This window comes from Sorex fumeus, unplaced genomic scaffold, assembly GCF_029834395.1.
Source record: "Sorex fumeus unplaced genomic scaffold, SorFum_2.1 ptg000022l, whole genome shotgun sequence".
Classification (NCBI taxonomy): Eukaryota; Metazoa; Chordata; class Mammalia; order Eulipotyphla; family Soricidae; genus Sorex; species Sorex fumeus.
In genome coordinates, this window is record NW_026606079.1 from 252,169 (window position 1) to 268,546 (window position 16,378).

The 16,378-nt window shown below is 59.9% G+C and overlaps 1 protein-coding gene across 4 annotated transcripts in view; it reads left to right on the forward strand.

The window, feature by feature from the left end:
- The window catches only part of EVL (Enah/Vasp-like), a 64,726-nt gene that overhangs the window by 31,635 nt on the left and 16,713 nt on the right, over nt 1-16,378 (forward strand). For 3 of the 4 annotated variants that reach the window (XM_056113677.1, XM_056113675.1, XM_056113678.1), the window contains exon 2: nt 11,252-11,420. In XM_056113677.1, coding sequence (XP_055969652.1) covers nt 11,252-11,420 — 169 coding nt within the window. Of the gene's footprint in view, nt 1-5,691; nt 5,718-11,251; nt 11,421-16,378 lie in introns of those variants that run through there. The other variant, XM_056113676.1, reaches the window with a different exon arrangement.

Here is a 16,378-nt window from a genome sequence, read left to right on the forward strand (position 1 = left end):
GGCAGCTCGCGGGGAGGCACCTGGAGCCAGTTGTTTGAGAACATGTGTGGGTCTTGGTCCCAGAAAGGCAACGCAGGGCTGCCTGGAGACACGGGAAACCCCCAGAGGAGGCGGGGGCTTTGCCCGAGTTTCCCCAGATGTTTGATGATGGAATTTATTTGCATGGGAGATGCCTAGCTAGCAGCAGGCACTGGTCTGTTGGGAGGACCATTAACTGGTGAAGACAAAACCAGAGTTTTTGTCTTTTGAGTCTCAGCGGGATGGGGGGGGGGACATGCCTATGAGACCTTAGCCTGTGCGTTTTTGTAAATCGGGCTTTTGTTGTATGTTTGGGGGGGATTAATGAAATTACTCGGCTGAAAAAATTAGGATGCACATTTCTCGTTCACGTTGTTTTAGCCCAATTTAGACTGCCCAGAGTCTGCTTCCTGCTTCCTGCCAGGTGCTCGCTCAGGGGAATTGGGAAGTTCTGTGGCAGCTGGCCGAGGCCAAGAGGAGTCTGGGGGGCTGATTTGTGGCGTTTTGGGTGGGTGACTTTTTGTTGCTGTTGTTTGGGCCACTCCCCGTGATGCTCAGGGGTTACTCCCGGTTCTGCATACAAACTGAGGTCAGGTGACTGTAGAACCGATGGCTGATCCTACTCCCCCCCACCCAGCGTAGTCAGGACACGGCACAGTCACTAAGCACCCCTGTCCAGCAAACCACAGGGGGCTCTGAGTCAGCAAAGGGCGTCTCGCGCCCCCCACACCAGCTTAGCTGTTAGAATCCCAGACTCCTTGAGGCCGGAGCGACAGTACAGCAGGGAGGCATTCACCTTGCCGCAGTCGACCCAGGTTTGATCCCCAGCGACCCATATGGTCCCCCGAGCACCTCCAGGAGTGATCCCTGAGAAGGCGCAGCGGTCCCTCATGGAGCCGGCGGACAGCAGTGCCCCATTGTCACGGGGGCATTGTCACCGGCTTGAGTGCCGGCAGAGGTCATGGCTGAGGTGCAGAGCTGGGCGGGCAGGCTCTGTGCCTGGTGGCCTGGGTGTGACTGGGGAAAACAAGGACATCGGTGGCAGGTCCAGGTCATTTTTACCCCACAGAGAGCAGGTCTGGCAAGGTAGGTAGTTGAGTCTCCAGCTGCAGTGAGTCCGGGGGCAGCAGCGTAGGGGGGACAGGAGCTTCTCAGGGAGCCTGGGGGACCCCACCGAAGCTCAGCAGCCACAGACTTCCTGTGGCTCCCCACAACACCCACGTGGGGGGAAGGCCACACAGCCCTTGTCAGGCTTCAGGCACCTGAAGATAGTCACACGGGCACATGACTCAGTGGCTGAGCCCCTGGCCTGTATGTGGGGTCCTGGGTTCAGTCCCAGGCCTCTCCCAGCAACGCTCGGCTGAACGGGGCAGGCCTGGTGGCTCAGTGGCCGGGGATGTAGTGCCAGGGATGGAGCTGCGTCAGGTGGGCAGTGGGAGGGGTGGGCAGACTGCATCAGGGAGGTCCAAACAAGAAGAAGGCAGGAAGTGGGGGGGGGGCACTCAGAGCCCTTACCTCTTTCCCCGGAAGCGGGGGTGGTTTTGTGCAGGCCAGCCCTCTTGGGGCAGGGCAAGTCTCGGGTGCTGTGGGACAGAAGCCCCGGGTGTGACCGCTGTCCTTCCCTCCCCCTTTTGGTTGATGGTGTGGTGGTGACCATCAAGTGAGTGAATTTAGGGACACTCTCACGTCAGGACACGGGGCTCTTACCCGGGCTGCTTGGCACACGAGGGACAGCTGTGTGCCTGCCCTGGGGGTCGCGCTTTCCTCACCCAGCTTGGTGCAGCTGCGGAGCTTGCCGGGAAACACCGTGTCCTGGGCTGCGGTGCTGGGGAGGGCGCCGGTAGAGCTGGAGGGCTCTCAGTCAGCGCCTGCGGGAACCCCGGGGCCCAAACTCATCACCTCGAGCTTGCAGGGCAGCTCCGAGCCCCGCCTGTCTCTGCCTGTGGGTTCACCTCGGGCCCAGACTCCGTAAATGTTTCATCTGTCCATCTCAGCAGCGTCGCAGGGTTTTGGTGGGTTTTTCGTAGGGAACTGGCTTTTGTTTGTTCTCAGCTTGGGGGTTCGGGTAATGCACAGGATGTATTCCCGGCTCAGTGTTTGGGGGTTGCTCCCGGCAGTACTTGGGGAACCCTGCAGTGCCAGGGCTGGAACTGGGGCTCCTGCCCGCCTGGGCCCAGCCCTCAGCCCACCCCCTGTCCTTTCCCCTGTTGAGAGGCGCCCCTGGGGCAGACACCCCACCCGCCTCCCCAGCCCCAGGTCCCGGGGTCACTCGGGCTGTTTCCCCACATCCTGCAGTGAGCAGAGCGCAGAGCTATTCTGGGGGTCCACACTGCACACGTGCTATCCACTCTGGGGGTCCCCCACACGGCTCTGAGCGCCCCCTGCAGGGCTGAGCTCGCTGGGTGTGCCTGTCCACGGTATCCAGCTCTTCCCGGGCCCTGCGTATGGGTTGGCCCCGCGGCTCTGCTCCTGCTCGCGTTCTGTGGCCCGGGCTCCTGGCCCTGGCAGAGCAGCGAGTCGCCACTGCTCTCCTGTGCCCGCCACGTGGCAGCGGTGCCTTGTTGCCTGGTTTGTGGGGCCCGAGGCCGACAGGCAGGGACTTGGTCGCCCGTGTGTCCTTCCAAAGGGTGGGTGGCCGCAGTGTCTGAGCCACGGAGGCCGGCTGCCCGGGCTCCCAGCTCCGCCTTTCCCCGCTGCACCATCGCCGCTCTTGATCGAAGAGGGGTGCGCGTGTGTTTTCCCCCTGGATTTCCCTCTTTTCATTTTAATCGGCGTATGCTTTTTATTTTCCTTTCTGGTGGTGCCAGGGGCCAGACTCAGGACCTCACCCACACAGGACAAGCGAGTCACATCCTCTGCCCGTCTGCCCCAACCCGTGTTATGTTTTTATGTCAATTTTGGCACTTCTTTTGTTTTTTGGGTTTTGTTTTTGGTGGGGATTGTGTTGGGGCGGTGCTCAGGACTTACTCCTGGCTCTGCACTCGGGTCACTCCTGGCGGGGATCAGAGGACCCTGTGGATGGAACCTAGGTCGGCCGCATGTAGGCAAGGCCCTGCCCGCTCACCATGGCCTGGCCCACCTGATAGGTGTCAGTCCTTTCCTCCCTCCCTGCTGGCCACATCTCAAGTGCTCCCCATTCTGCCCAGCATGAGGCCGTGGTGGGACAGCGCCGCCACAGCCATGCAGCCGCTAAGACGGTGGCACTAGTAGTAGGTCCACGGCAGAAGTGGCCGGTTGGAACCCTGAACCCGCGCTCACTTCTGGCTGTGCGTGAGTGAGATCTGCTCAGACGTTCCCAGCTCGTCTGTGCCGCGCTACCCCTCCCCGCTGCCGATGCCAGGACCGGGGAGGCGTGCCCCCGGGGGTCCTGCCCACACCTTGGCTGGTTTCCCTGCGGTTTCTCTTGGCAGGGAGGAGGTGATGGAGCTGATTAGCACGCCGCCCTGGAAAGTGCAGCCTGCCTGGCCCCCACCCTGCTGCAGTGTCATGTTCCTGGTCCTGTCTGACGCTGTGTGCGCTTCGGGGAGACCGGGGTACAGAGGCTTCATCCATGCCCAGAAGCGGGAGGGGGTCACAGCTCCCAGGGCCCTGCTTAGATACAAGCGGTGGGAGCAAACTGTGTCCCTCTGTCTTTTCAACTTCCTTGTCATCCGTGACACACACCATTGTTCACACAGCTGGGTGTCAGTACACACACAGCCAGTGCCCACGTTCCCAGCTTCCCCGAAAATCACCCTCCGAGCACCCACCAAGGGCTCCAGGAATTTACACACCAAGTGCAGGGAGGAATAGGGGTCAGCCCTCCCACCAGACAGCGCGGCGGGGGGGGGGCGGTTCTGCTGAGCCAGGATGGGCCCAGCGCAGAACAGCAAAGCACAGGCAGCCCCGGACAATGCCTGACCTGAGTCTTCTGCCACGAGCAGGGCTTAGGGAGCACTGCTCAGTGCTCTCTGCTCAGTGCTCCCTGCAGGCTGAGTGCATGAGGCAGGGTGGGGGAATATGAGTCCTCGGTGGCATTTGGAGAGATGGACGGCCATATGCAAAGGCCAGAGACAGTTGTGGGGGGGTTGTCTGGCTCAGACCCGGGGCAGTGCAGAAGGAGAAAAGGCTGGCCTGCGGACAGATGGACATCAGTGTACCTACCTGCAGTGAGCCGTGCCCTCACCTCACACACGGATCCGAGAGTGGATTCTAAACCTCATCTGCAGGATTTGTTTTTGGCTTTTGGGGTCACACCCAGCGATGCTCAGGGGTTACTCCTGGCTCTGCACTCAGCCACGTGCAAAGCAAACATCCTTCCTGCTGTGCTATCGCTCGCCCTCATCTGCGGGTATTGTGGACGTTTGATAGCACCGTGTGACTGGTTGAATCGGATCCCACTGGTGACGGAACTGACCACAGCAGAAGAGAACAGCCGGGCCTGGAGAGACGTTTGCTGTGAGAACTGTGGACTCAAAGCAGGAATAAGGAACGAATGATGCAGAAACAGCAAACGGGCAGAAATCCAAATGCTTCTAGGTGTTCCAGGGATCCAAGGGGAAGAACTTCAGGGGAAAGGAAAAGCCACAACCACCACGTAGAGGAATGTGTGGTTTGGGGGCCAGAACTCAGCGGGTCTGGGGCGCGGGCCCGGCTTGCCGGAGGCCCAGCAACACCAGCTCTGGGTCCCTGCGAAAATGAAAGCCCGAGTAAGTTGTGGTTGACCCCAGAGCAGTGCCACACAGGAAGTAGTTGTTTTCTGGGACCTCTCAAACCTCATTTCCCACGTCCCAAGCACTCTGACTCCCGCAGGAAGGGGGCACCCCCTCCACCCCGCCGGCTCCTCCCTCCCTGCTGTCTTCCTCCCCCCCACAAGCCCCCCAAGGACAGGTGCTGTCTCTGTGGCTTCCCGGGAGTTCTGGAGAGGTCTGAGCTAGGAGAGAAACTGCAGACGACTGGGCAGAAGACGGAAGCCCCAGGGGTCACTGAACCCAGTGCCCTGCCCTGCCCTGCCCAGCGGACACACACTGTCGCCGGAGAAACACCAGCTTCTCCCCGATTCTCAGGGCGGTCCCCAAAGATGCCTCCAGTCTTAGCTGGGCTTTTTCTCTTTCCTCTTTAATTTCTTAAAATTTCTTTTGGCTTTCGGGCCACACCTGGCAGTGCTCTGGGTCCTCCTGGCTCTGCTCACGGGAACCACTCCTGGCCTGCTCTGGAACGTCTGGGATGCCGAGGATGGAACCTGGGTCCGGGCAAGCTCCTTCCCCACTGTCCTGTTGCTCCGGCCCCTCTTACGTTTTTAGGCCTTCACACTGGCTAGGCGAGTGCTCAGCTGCTGAGCCGCCGCCCCCAATCATGCTTCCCCGTCCTGGGGGTTTGGGGGGGGCAGGTGGGAGGAGAGGGAAACAGAGGCCCAGGTGTTTGCGTGGACAGCTGCAGCATTGCCGCCCCACCTCTGCATCCCCACCCTGTAGAACTTGAGGTCCCCAGCCTTGGAGGTTCAGGCGAGTGGCTGGGCCCGCCCACATGCCCTCCCACCCGCCGAGGGGCCCAGTTTCTCTATTCCTACCTAGGCTTCCGCTCAGCCCGGCTGGCTCTGCCTGAGCCTCGGGCTGGCTTCCTTTTCCTGTTTGGTTTGAAGTAAAACCTAAAAATCAAGTGGTGCCTTCTGAGGGTCCCCGGGGCTCCGATCAGCATAGCCCGTCAGCCATGGCCACGGGGTGAGTATGGGGACCAGAGAAGGGGCGGGAGGGACCACAGCAGCCTCCCTGTCCCTGGGTGACATTCGAGCAGGGAGATGTGGGCTGGTGGGCTAAGGGGGCCCAGTGGGTGAGGGCCCAGCTGCCCACACCCCGTCAGAGGTCGGCCAGCATCCTGGGCTTCCTCAGCTGTGCGGGTTCCAGCCCTCAGGGCTCAGAATCAGGCTGTTGTTCAGGGTCGGTCGAACTCACCTTCATGACTGCAACTTGAGGGCTGTAAGCAGAGCTTGGCCTTCTGGGGACGCTGGTCCTCACCCCAGCGATGGCTCTTGGCACACCGTGGCCCCAGATCTCTGGAGTGCTGGCCTCTTGCGTAAGGTTCTCCCTGCCCCAGGTGGGAGTTGGAGACTGTGGGCTCCCAGGCTGTTTCTCAGGGCTGCTCAGACATCAGGGACCAACAGGACACTTGTCTCAGCATTTCCCGGTTTCTCTGAGGGAAAGAAGTATCGCTGCTGGAGCTAATTTTTAGGGGTGGGGTTTGGGGGGGGACACACCCAGCAGTGCCCAGGGCTTCCTCCTGGCTCTACACTCGGGTCACTCCTGGTGGGGTTCGGGGGAACCAGTGTGGTGCCAGGGACCAAACCAGGGTCAGCTACATGCATGGCAAGTGCCTTGGCTCCAACCTGTGCTCGGTCTCCAGCCTGGGACACAGGTCAGGAGATGAGGCCGCCCGTGGTCAGTGTGAGAGTGGACACAGGCCGCGTGGACTCCAGCGTCGCCATGGAGCCCAGCAGAAGAGGGTCACGCCAGCCCACCATCCCCCTCTCCCCCTCTGCCCCTTGTCCATGCATCTCTATCCCCCTCTGTCTCCTGTCCATCACATCTGTCCTTTGTGCCCCTGACCAGTACCTCTGTCTATCACCGGGTTACATTCCCGTCTGCCAGTGCCAGTAGAACATTTTCGAAGCGACCCATCCTGTGTGACATGTCAGGGCCTGTGGAAGGCGTGTGGCTGTTCGTGGCCCAGGAGTCTGTGCTTTGAGTGCGTCAGTGGCAGAGAAGGACAGTAGGCAGGGCCAGCTCCGGGGTGATCGGGTCTGAGGTGACAGACCGCTTCAAGAGCCTCCTGGGTGGTGCAGAAGCTCGGTTGGGCCCCACAGAGCCGCATTCTGCCCTCTCCCGAGCTGACCCGCTGGGGAAGGGGACACCCCCTTTCCTAGACAAGGGACTGGGGTCACGGGAACCTGCTTCCCATACGGGTGCCAGTTCAGAGTCCATGGAAGCTTTCAGACATGAATGTTTTTTTTGGTGTTTTTTGTTGGGGGTTCTTTTTTTTTCGGGGGGGGGGTCGTGTCACATGCACACCCCCACACATGCACGTCCAAAAGCCCCTTTCTGAAAAATGGCCTCACGGTAGCCCAAAGGAGTCAGCATCAGCCTGCACAGTGCACCCTCAGTTCCGCCCGTTCATTGAGGCCTGTCTTCCATGGCTGTGACCGCGGTGCTTGAATGAAACTAGAAGGTCAAGGGTTCAGAGAAAAGGGATGTTAAGATGCCCCACACTGAGGCACCGCAGCCTCATTTGCAGGGTCAGACACCAGAGACGGGCCCGGATGTGGCTCCATGGTGGACGCTGGCCCGTGCGGGTGGCCATCAGGAGCGGCGCACAGCCCCTTCCTGCCCTTCTCCCTCCCTTTCCGCCTCCAAACTGGGCCCCAGGGCTACATTCGGGGTGCGGCTCTCCCCGTTTCCCTGGTCGCGAGTGCAGCAGGGGTGCAGAGAGGGGCTTGGGGCGCACGGCCCCTTTCACAGGCTGCACCTCGCCACCCCTCCCAAGACGCGCCTCACCTGCCCCCGCCGCATGGCGCTGGGTCTGGTACGTGCCCTGTGCTCCTGGCTGCAGGGACAGCCCGAGCTCACAGCCCCACCCCCCAAGAAGCCCTGAGGACCTGGAACTGGCCCAGCCGGGCCAGCTCTATGGTGTTTGGAGCGGCTGTGGGCAGTCCCCCATCATCTCGGGCAGCCTGTGGTCAGCGCCTCACTCAGGGCCCAGCAGGTTCCCAGAGCAATGGGGAACTTGCATTTGTGTATTGAGTGTGCCAGAGGTCGCAGCCACGCCTCACCCATGCCGCCTGCGCTGTGCGCACTAGCATCTTTTTGTCGTCGGGTTTGGGGTCTCGCCTGATGATGCTCAGGGGTTATTTCTGGCTCTGTGCTCAGGGATCACTCCTGGTGGGGCTTGGGGGTCCTTAGGGGATGCCTCGGGCGGCGACTCTAACCACTTCCCTTCCCTCTGCTCTCGCTTCCGGGCCTGTGGGGCTCTGCTCATTACTGCTGGGGGTAGGGGGCACCGGCACCCTGGCATCCTCACTCCCCCTCTCCTGTACCGGCGCTCCTGCTTGGGTCCGAGAGTGCAGTCATAGGGTCTCTTCACTCTAGGCACCACTGTAAGGGGGCACAGGGACCCCCCAGACAGGTGGGCACAGGGCGGCATGGTATGGGGTGACCCTGGGACAGGCGACCCTCAGTGCTTGCCACTCAGATAAAGGGTCAGGGTCTCTGTGAGAGGGTTCTGAGGCCCGAAGGGTGCCGTGACCATGGGTGCCTGTTCGGAGCCCCAACAAGGAGGGCGTCATTTGTTGGGTCCCAGGAAGGCCCCTGGACACCCCGGCCCTGCCGCTCAGCCCCAAGGATCCCCGAGAGGCACTTGGCAGGACTGCTGACTTCCTGAGAGCCAGCCCCCCTTCCTCTGTGGCTTCGTGGGGTTCGTCAGAGTTGGGGTGTGGGAAAAGCAAGGCAGGCCATGTCTGCATGACCGCAGCAGGGGAGGACATAAATAATCTTTTTTATAGCACAGCGGTAGGGCGTTCGCCTTACACGCAGCCAACATGGCCGACCCGAGTTCGATTCCTCCGCCCCTCTCGGAGAGCCCGGCAAGCTACCAGGAGTATTCGATATGTAACACAGTAACAACAAAGTCTCCAATGGAGACATTACTGGGCCCGCTCGCAAATCGATGATCAACGGGAGGGCCTTTACCTTACCTTTACCTTTACCGTCTATTAAAGGGGGGTTGGTTCGATCATGTTTCATAATTTTTTCCTGGGGCTGGAGAGATGGTCCAGCGGGTAAGGAGGGCACTTGCCTGGTACGTGGCCAACCTGAATTCGATCCCCGGCATCCCATGTGATCCCTGAGCGCAGAGCCAGGGGTCAACCCTGAGCACTGCCAGATGTGGCCCCAAAACAAAGCACCATTTTTTTATTAATTTTTGGCATGGGGGGAGGGCAACACCTGGCAGGGCTCGGGGGACCCTGTGTGGTGCTAGGGATCTAACTGGGTCCGCAAGGCAAGCTCCTTAGCCCCGTCACTGTCTTTCGACCGCCTTCAGTCACTTCTAAAGGAAACAGGTCTCTGGAATGAACGCTGGCGAGTGTTCTCACAATGCTTCCGGGCCGGTGATGCACGGGCCCGAGAGGCTGGCGGGGAAGTCCCAGTTCAGGGGCAGCACGGTGTCTAGGGAGCTCTCAGTCTTATTAAAGCCAGCAGGCCCCACGGGGACCGTCAGTGAGATGAAGTGGGGGCGGGGCGGAGAGTGTTTCTTGCTTTCGGACCCTGCTGCTGAGGGCAGAGCCTGCAGAGGGACCAGGACTGTGTAGACGGGAAGGCTTAAAAGAGACCAGCGTCTTGGGTTAACCGCAAGTCTGACGTGAGCCTTACAGTGTCAAAGCAAGGGCCAGAAAAAGGAGCCTGTGGCTGCCAGCAAGCCACGGCGGTGTGTGTGGGACCCCCGGGGACCCGGAAGGTTGATGCAGCCCCCGCTGTTGCTCTCTGGGCCAAGACACCCAGCAGTGCTCAGGGCTTCCTCCGGATGCTCGGGTGGCCCTATGGGTGCTGGGACGGCCCCGGTCAGCTGCATGCACTGCGAGCGCCCTAGTCCTGTACCGGCCCCCACTCCTGCCCTTGCCTACACCCCTCGCCCCCTCCTGGCACCCCGAGCCAGAGGTGGGGTTCTAGGTCTCCGAGACCCCACAGTCTTCTCCAGCAGCCTCCCCGTCGTGTCCCCCCCCGCAGCTCTGCCACTCATGGAAGCTCAGGAAAGTGCGGGTATGGGGACCCCCAGCATGCGTGCAGGCCATGAGGATGCCAGAACTTCAGGGGAGCCGTCAGGATGGTCCAGGGGAGTCGGGCGTGCAGGCAGACTTCCATGAGAGGCATGAGGTGGGAAGCCCAAGCACCCCAGTGGTGTCCAGTGAAAGTTGGGGCACACTGGTGAGGGCCTCGAGCAGCTCTTTTCCTGGAGGAAGGGGGCCAGGCTGGGAGCTGCACCCTGAGCATGGCCGAATGGGGGGGGGGGGAGGATCTGTGCCAGCCTCAGGAAAGGGTGTGGGCACTTTCCTGCGCCCCACAGGAATTCTGGGACCATTGCTCCTCCTGCTGGGCTGTTCCAGGTGTACACACACACAACCATCCTGAGACTGAGGTGTAAATACACACACCAGCCATCCTGGGATGTACGCATACACACACAACCATCCCGCGATGTAAATACACACACGGTCCTGGGGTGTGCACACGCGCACAGGCAGGACAGCCCTTGCTGGACCCCCTGTCCTGCTCCTGCATGTCGTGCAGCGGTGGGCACTGAGCTGGCTGCACTGCCTGTTCCTCTCTCTGCCTCCGGGACAGTTTCCGTTTGGCTCATCGCTGACTTCCCAGAAATGTGTGTTAGGTGAAGGGTGAAGTATGGGGGGGAGTGCAGGGGAGCCCCAACTGAGCCTTTGTCCTTGACCCCGCATGGCGGAGGCCGGCTCCAGTATGTGGCCAGTAGCTGGACCGTCAAACAGTGCACCGGAGCGAGGGGGCGGGCTATGGAGCAGACGCTGACCCTAGCCTGTGCACTGCGTCCCTTTGACGTCTGGGCGAGCTCAGCCCTCTGGGTCACCTCGGAACTGACCGCCACAGACCTGTGGTTTAGGGCCACCAAGCTGCTGGGGGAGGGTGTCGTGCAGGCTTTTCAGTGCTGTTCATGCTGCTTCCCGCTCGGTGCTCTGCCTCTGCCTCCACCGACCCTGATGGCCGCTGTCACTGTCGTAACTTGTACCCTCACTCCTGTGAGCGCGGTGCTCTGGGCCTAAAATGGTGCAGGCAGGTGGCGGTCGAGACCCCAGTCAAGCGCCCTTTCCTCCAAAAGTCAAGTTCTCTTGTTTTTTTTTTTTTTTGGGGGGGGCACACCCAGCGATGCTCAGGGCTTACTCCTGGCTCTGTGCTCAGCGATCACTCCTGGCAGGCTCGGGGGACCAACTGGGGTGCTGGGGGTGGAACCCCGGGTCAGACGAGAGCATGGCAGGCACCTGGCCCACCATGCTGTCTCTCTGACCGACTTTCCAAAGCCACACCCAGTGTCACCGAGGGCCCAAGGTGCCGTGCTCAGGGGTCACCCACCCTGCGCCACCCCCGACCCTGCTGTCTGGGCCGGGCTCCTGAACATCCCGGGGTGGCCTGTCTTCCGCGGCTCTGCCCGCTGACACTGACGCGTGTCTCCTCTCGCCCAGTGAACAGAGTATCTGCCAAGCCCGGGCTTCCGTGATGGTCTACGATGACACCAGTAAGAAGTGGGTGCCCATCAAGCCCGGCCAGCAGGGCTTCAGCCGCATCAACATCTACCACAACACTGCCAGCAGCACCTTCAGGGTCGTGGGCGTCAAGCTGCAGGACCAGCAGGTGAGTGCCGGCCCCCTCCCCTGCCTCTCTCTCCTCCCCGCTTCTCCCTTCCCCTGCCTTTCTCCTCTCCTGCCTCTCCCTCCTCCACCCTGCCTCTCTCTTCTCTGTCTCTCTCTTCCCTGTCTCTTTCTTCCCCCCTCCTTTCTCCCCTCCACCCATTTCTTCTCTCTGCCCGTCATTCGCACCCTCCCATCTCTGCCACCCTCATATTGGGGTCAAAGGGTGACCAGGGGGCCGCTCTGAAGAGCGCAGTGTGCGGACGTGTTCATGGGCCTGTGTACTCCACATCCGTAGCCACTAGTCCTTGGCTAACAAGACCTTTTGGGGCCGCAGCCCCCAGTCTGTCCTTGGAGGAAGGGGCAGCTGGTGATGGGAACGCTCTGGGGTCGTTTCTCTCCCTGCTTTACATCTGGGTAACCGGGCTGGAGACCCCCTGTGCAAAGAAGGGTGAGGCCAAGCAGGGTGGTGGGCCTGGACAGGCAGGGAACTGGGCCAGGGCCCCTCCCCCTCCATCCCCCGCAGTCTTTCCCAAGCTCAGCAAGGGAACTTTCCACGGGGGCGTTGGGGCATCGGTCAGAGTCAGCGTCTGTGAGACTCTGGGTCCAGCTCAGGCTAAATTGAGTGGCGGTCCATTCTCTGGCCAGAGTCGGCGTGTGGCAGTTGGGAAGCAGAACAGAAACCGGCGCTCTGTTTTTAGTGCCCTGCCTGTTGAATGGGTTTGGGCAGAACCATCCCCGTGGGTGTCTGCTCCCTGCGGCTACGCGCCCTTTCTGCTTTGGATCCTGTGGCAGAAAACAGCGGGGCTGCCAAGGAGCCTGTCCTTGGGCAGGAAGATTTTTCTGGAAAGCGCCTGGAACCTGCTTTCCTCTTGGGGGACTGCCGGGTAGGACCCTGGCACCAGCCTTTGGCCCGATGTCCATGACTTCGCGTGGGCCCTAAGCCTCCTGGTGCGCCCTGAGCCGTTGCTCCCCTTGTTTTTCCTGCTCTGCGCGCCTTCTGGGTGCCCTGGGAGAAAGCAGGGTGCCTGGGAATGGCCTGGAGAATGCCCCCTCCCCCAGCCCACATGTCCCCAAGATCGCAGCCTCAGCGCTTTCCCCCTCTGGCCTGGAGGAAGCGACACCAGGGCACCCGCCTCCAGCATGCAGGGCTGGGGCTGTCTGCTCCTGCTCCCGGCTCAGTTGGCTGGATTGGCCTCCCAGCAGCAGAGCCTGCCCGCTGGGCACGTGGCAAACGCTTAGTACCAGGCCGGGTGACGGGCCCGCTAGCTGCTGCTCAGTCGCGTCTAAGACGGCTCCTGGATTCGGGGAACGATTAAGACAGTGTGCCCCCGATGGCCCCTCAAGACCGTCCCCCTCTGCCGGGCACCCGGTACGCTGGGCTAACCCGGTAGACATGAGCATGGGGGCGGCTGGGGCAGAGCTCCAAGGACCGGGTGTGAGCTGCAGTTCGTGTGAGGGTGAAGACCGTGGCACGCTTGGCTGAGGGCTGAGTGCTGTGCCCAGAGCACTAGTGGGTCGCAGCGGCATGGCAGCGCAGGACCCGGGGCAGGTTAGACTCTGCTCCACACGCACCACCCCGAGGACCTGGGAGCAGATGTGAGAAGCACAGACTGAAATGAGGGTGCATCAGACGGGACCCACAGGAGGTGGCGTTGTTGGCATAGAAAGAACTTAGCCCAGTGGCCTCCGAAGGGCTGCAGGTGGAGGGAACTGTGTGCCCAGCGGGCAGTGCCCAGAGACCATCCTGACCAGGGCTACTGGGGCGGGGCCTGGAGGTAGCATGGGGCGGGGCTTGGAGACTGCAGGGGTGGGGCTGAATGGGTGGAACGTAAGACTTGAGAGGTGGGGTCTGGAGACCCTTGGGGCAGGACCAGCATGGGGCAGTTGGAGCTAAACACTGGACAGGTGGTGCCCAGAGATGAGTGGGGTTTGGAGCATCCGAGGGGCGCGCAGGGCACCAGTGCACTGGCCCTTTGGAAAGACTCTGGAAGGCCTTCCTTAATGGGGAGGGTGTTGGCATGGGTGCCATTGTCTGCCCGTGGATTCTGCCCTAGACCCCAGTGTGACCTGAGGCACGGAGACTGCACTTAGCGCTCACGCAGCCTTTGTTCCTGCTCAGAAGAGTTTCCAGAGTGTTAGATACGGCAGTACCTTCCTTTAGAGGGACTGGGCAGAGGCCCGAGAGCTAACACAGGGGGAAGGGCACTTGATTTGCCCGGAGTCCCGTGGAGGCCCCCGTGTCCCCCCAGCAAAGGGATCTCTGAGCACAGAGCCAGGACTAAGCCCTGAGCACTGCCAGATGTAAGGTAAAAGGTAAAGGTAAAGGCCCTCCCGTTGATCGTCGATTTGCTCGAGCGGGCCCAGTAACGTCTCCATTGGAGATTTTGTTGTTACTGTGTCTGGCATATCGAATACTTGCCGGGCTCTCCGAGAGGGGCGGAGGAATCGAACTCGGGTCGGCCGCTTGTAAGGCGAACGCCCTACCCGCTGTGCTATCACTCCAGCCCACTGCCAGATGTGGCCCAAAAAAATAGACTGCAACAGCAAAGGAACTGGGAAGTCCTCCAGCTCCCTGCTGTGCCCTCAAAACACACCTGTGTTGTCTTCATGGTCTTCTGTGATCATTCAAGTAGGTTTTTCTGAACTGTCCTGATTGGTCCAGCCAAAGCTGGAAGAGGCTGATTGGTTTGGTTTGGTTTGGTTTGGTTTGGTTTGGGGGGCAGACACCAGGCAGTATTCAGGGATGGGACTCCAGCCTCCCACCTGCTGAGCAGGGCCTGAGCCCTTCTGCTCTCTCTCCAGCCCTTTGAAGAGTTATTTCTAAAATAGAACTGATACAAACCTACCTGGGTGGAAAGTGGAAAAAGATTACTCTTACAAACCTCTAAGGAAGCTTATGTAGCTATCAGAATGATTTACAAAACAAACTCTATTTTTGTTGTCTTCGTTTTGTTTTTTTTTTTTTTTTTTTAGCCACATCCAATGGTGCTCAGTGGCTAGTCCCACTTGATACTCAGGGCCACTCCTGACAAGTACTCAGGGGACCATGTGGTGCCAGAGATCACCCTGGGCCTCCTACATGCAAAGGTTAAATCTCTCTCGCCCCTTCAAAATAGGTGTTAGGGCAAGAAGGACTACGGAAGATAAATAAGGCTCTTTTTTATAATAAAGGAAAGGAAAGCATAATAATCTGAAACCCGTATGCATCTAGTAATGTAGCAAATTCTCCTTTAATTCATCATCAGCTTCCTGAAAACTATGACCTTAAGCAGAGGGATGTTAATGACACCAGGTCCTAGAATAACACTGTTTTATTCAACATTGGCTGGAGTCTTTTTTTTTTATCCATGTTATGATGAAACAGCTTTAAATGAAAATTACTCAAGTACCTACCTGCTGGCTACCAACACATCTAAAGGGAGAGATGGGCCAGGCCGGCAGCATCAATGGGAATTCCCACCCTGCCTCCTGAGAGCTAAACTGTGAGCAGAAATAAACAGAGACCTAGAAAACGTGAACCGTTCTCATTCACCAGCTTTTCCTAATTCGTGTTTGCAGGCCCTGTGGCCAGCAGCCAGGGAATAAGGGAATAGGCAGACTTCCCGATGCCCTGAGCACCTACCGAGTGCTGCTCCCTGTCTCCCTGGGCCATGAGACTCGCACGGATCGAACTCTCTCAGCGCTTGTTCTGACAAAAGGGGAACAGGGGAGCCGGGTGTTCAGAAACACAACACGGCTAAGCTGGGCCCAGCACAAAAAGAAAGGGGTGTGAACCGAGGTCTTGAGAACAACAGCAGTGGACGTGCACCCCAGCTAAAGCTGTGGGGTGCCATGCATGGAGGGAACAGCCCCACTCACCTCTGAGACTGTCACTGGCGTCAGTGAGCTCAGCTGCCGTCTTTGCAGGAAGCCAGGAGAGAACACGGCACACTGAAACCCAACAGAAGTAGAAGGAAAAGAGAATCTCAAAACCAAGATGCTCAGGAAACGGAAAGCAGATGTACACGGAGCAAGGCGCAGTGTGCGGAGTGATGAATGTTGGTCCTTTTGGGGGGTGGAATATGTAATAATAAATGAAGGAAAAGAAGCAGCAGCACCCGGGCTGAGGGCGTGGGAGACCCCGCGGTGACTCCCTGTGCCGGAACCGCAGACGGCATGGCCGAGACAGACGACTTCTCTGGAACACACAGTTCACCAGACCCGACCCAGGAGTAAATAGAAGTTGAAGCGTCTTGTACTAGATGAGTTTTGGAATCTGTCGTTCACCCTAAGCCCAGATGATGCCCCTGAGGAAGTTTTGCTAACGTAAGGGAGAGACCACCAAGAGCCTCTGGTCAGTATCGTACACGGCCCACTCAGTCTCACATCGGAAGCTGAACAAGACAGGACACTCCGGGCCAGAGTTTCTGAGGGGCAGCCATGCAGGTGGAAGTGAGCCCCAACCGAAGGTCGCCAGCCGTGGGCGCGGGGCACCTACTGGACAAGCTGCCACTGCAGTGAGGAGAGAGACTGGCCACGTGCTCCAGAGAACCAGGGCACCCACACACGGGACATGTGGTCTGGAAGGCAGCGCTGGTCTCTGTACAGGTGCCATCCGGAAGCCTCCAGGAGTGGAGAACACACGGGCCCTGCATCAGAGCTGACCAGAACGGGAATTGCAGGAAGAAGTGTCTCAGCCGCTGGTGACCAGGACAGCAGAGTCCCCGGGACATGGACCCGTGGGTGCCCAGCTGAGGAGAGACACCCGCTGTGGCGCTCTGAGGCCTCTGCTGCTGTGGTCACGCGCCTTCTGGTGGCATAGGGGTCACCTTGTTTTTCCTGCAGAGAGATTTCAACTGGCCCGCCCACCTGATCCCCCTTGCCCTCTGGTGTTGGGGGGGCCCTTGTGCCACGCAACTGGCCACGCACGTGTTTCCCTCACCCATTCCTGATTCTGGTGATATACAACCCTACCCCCGT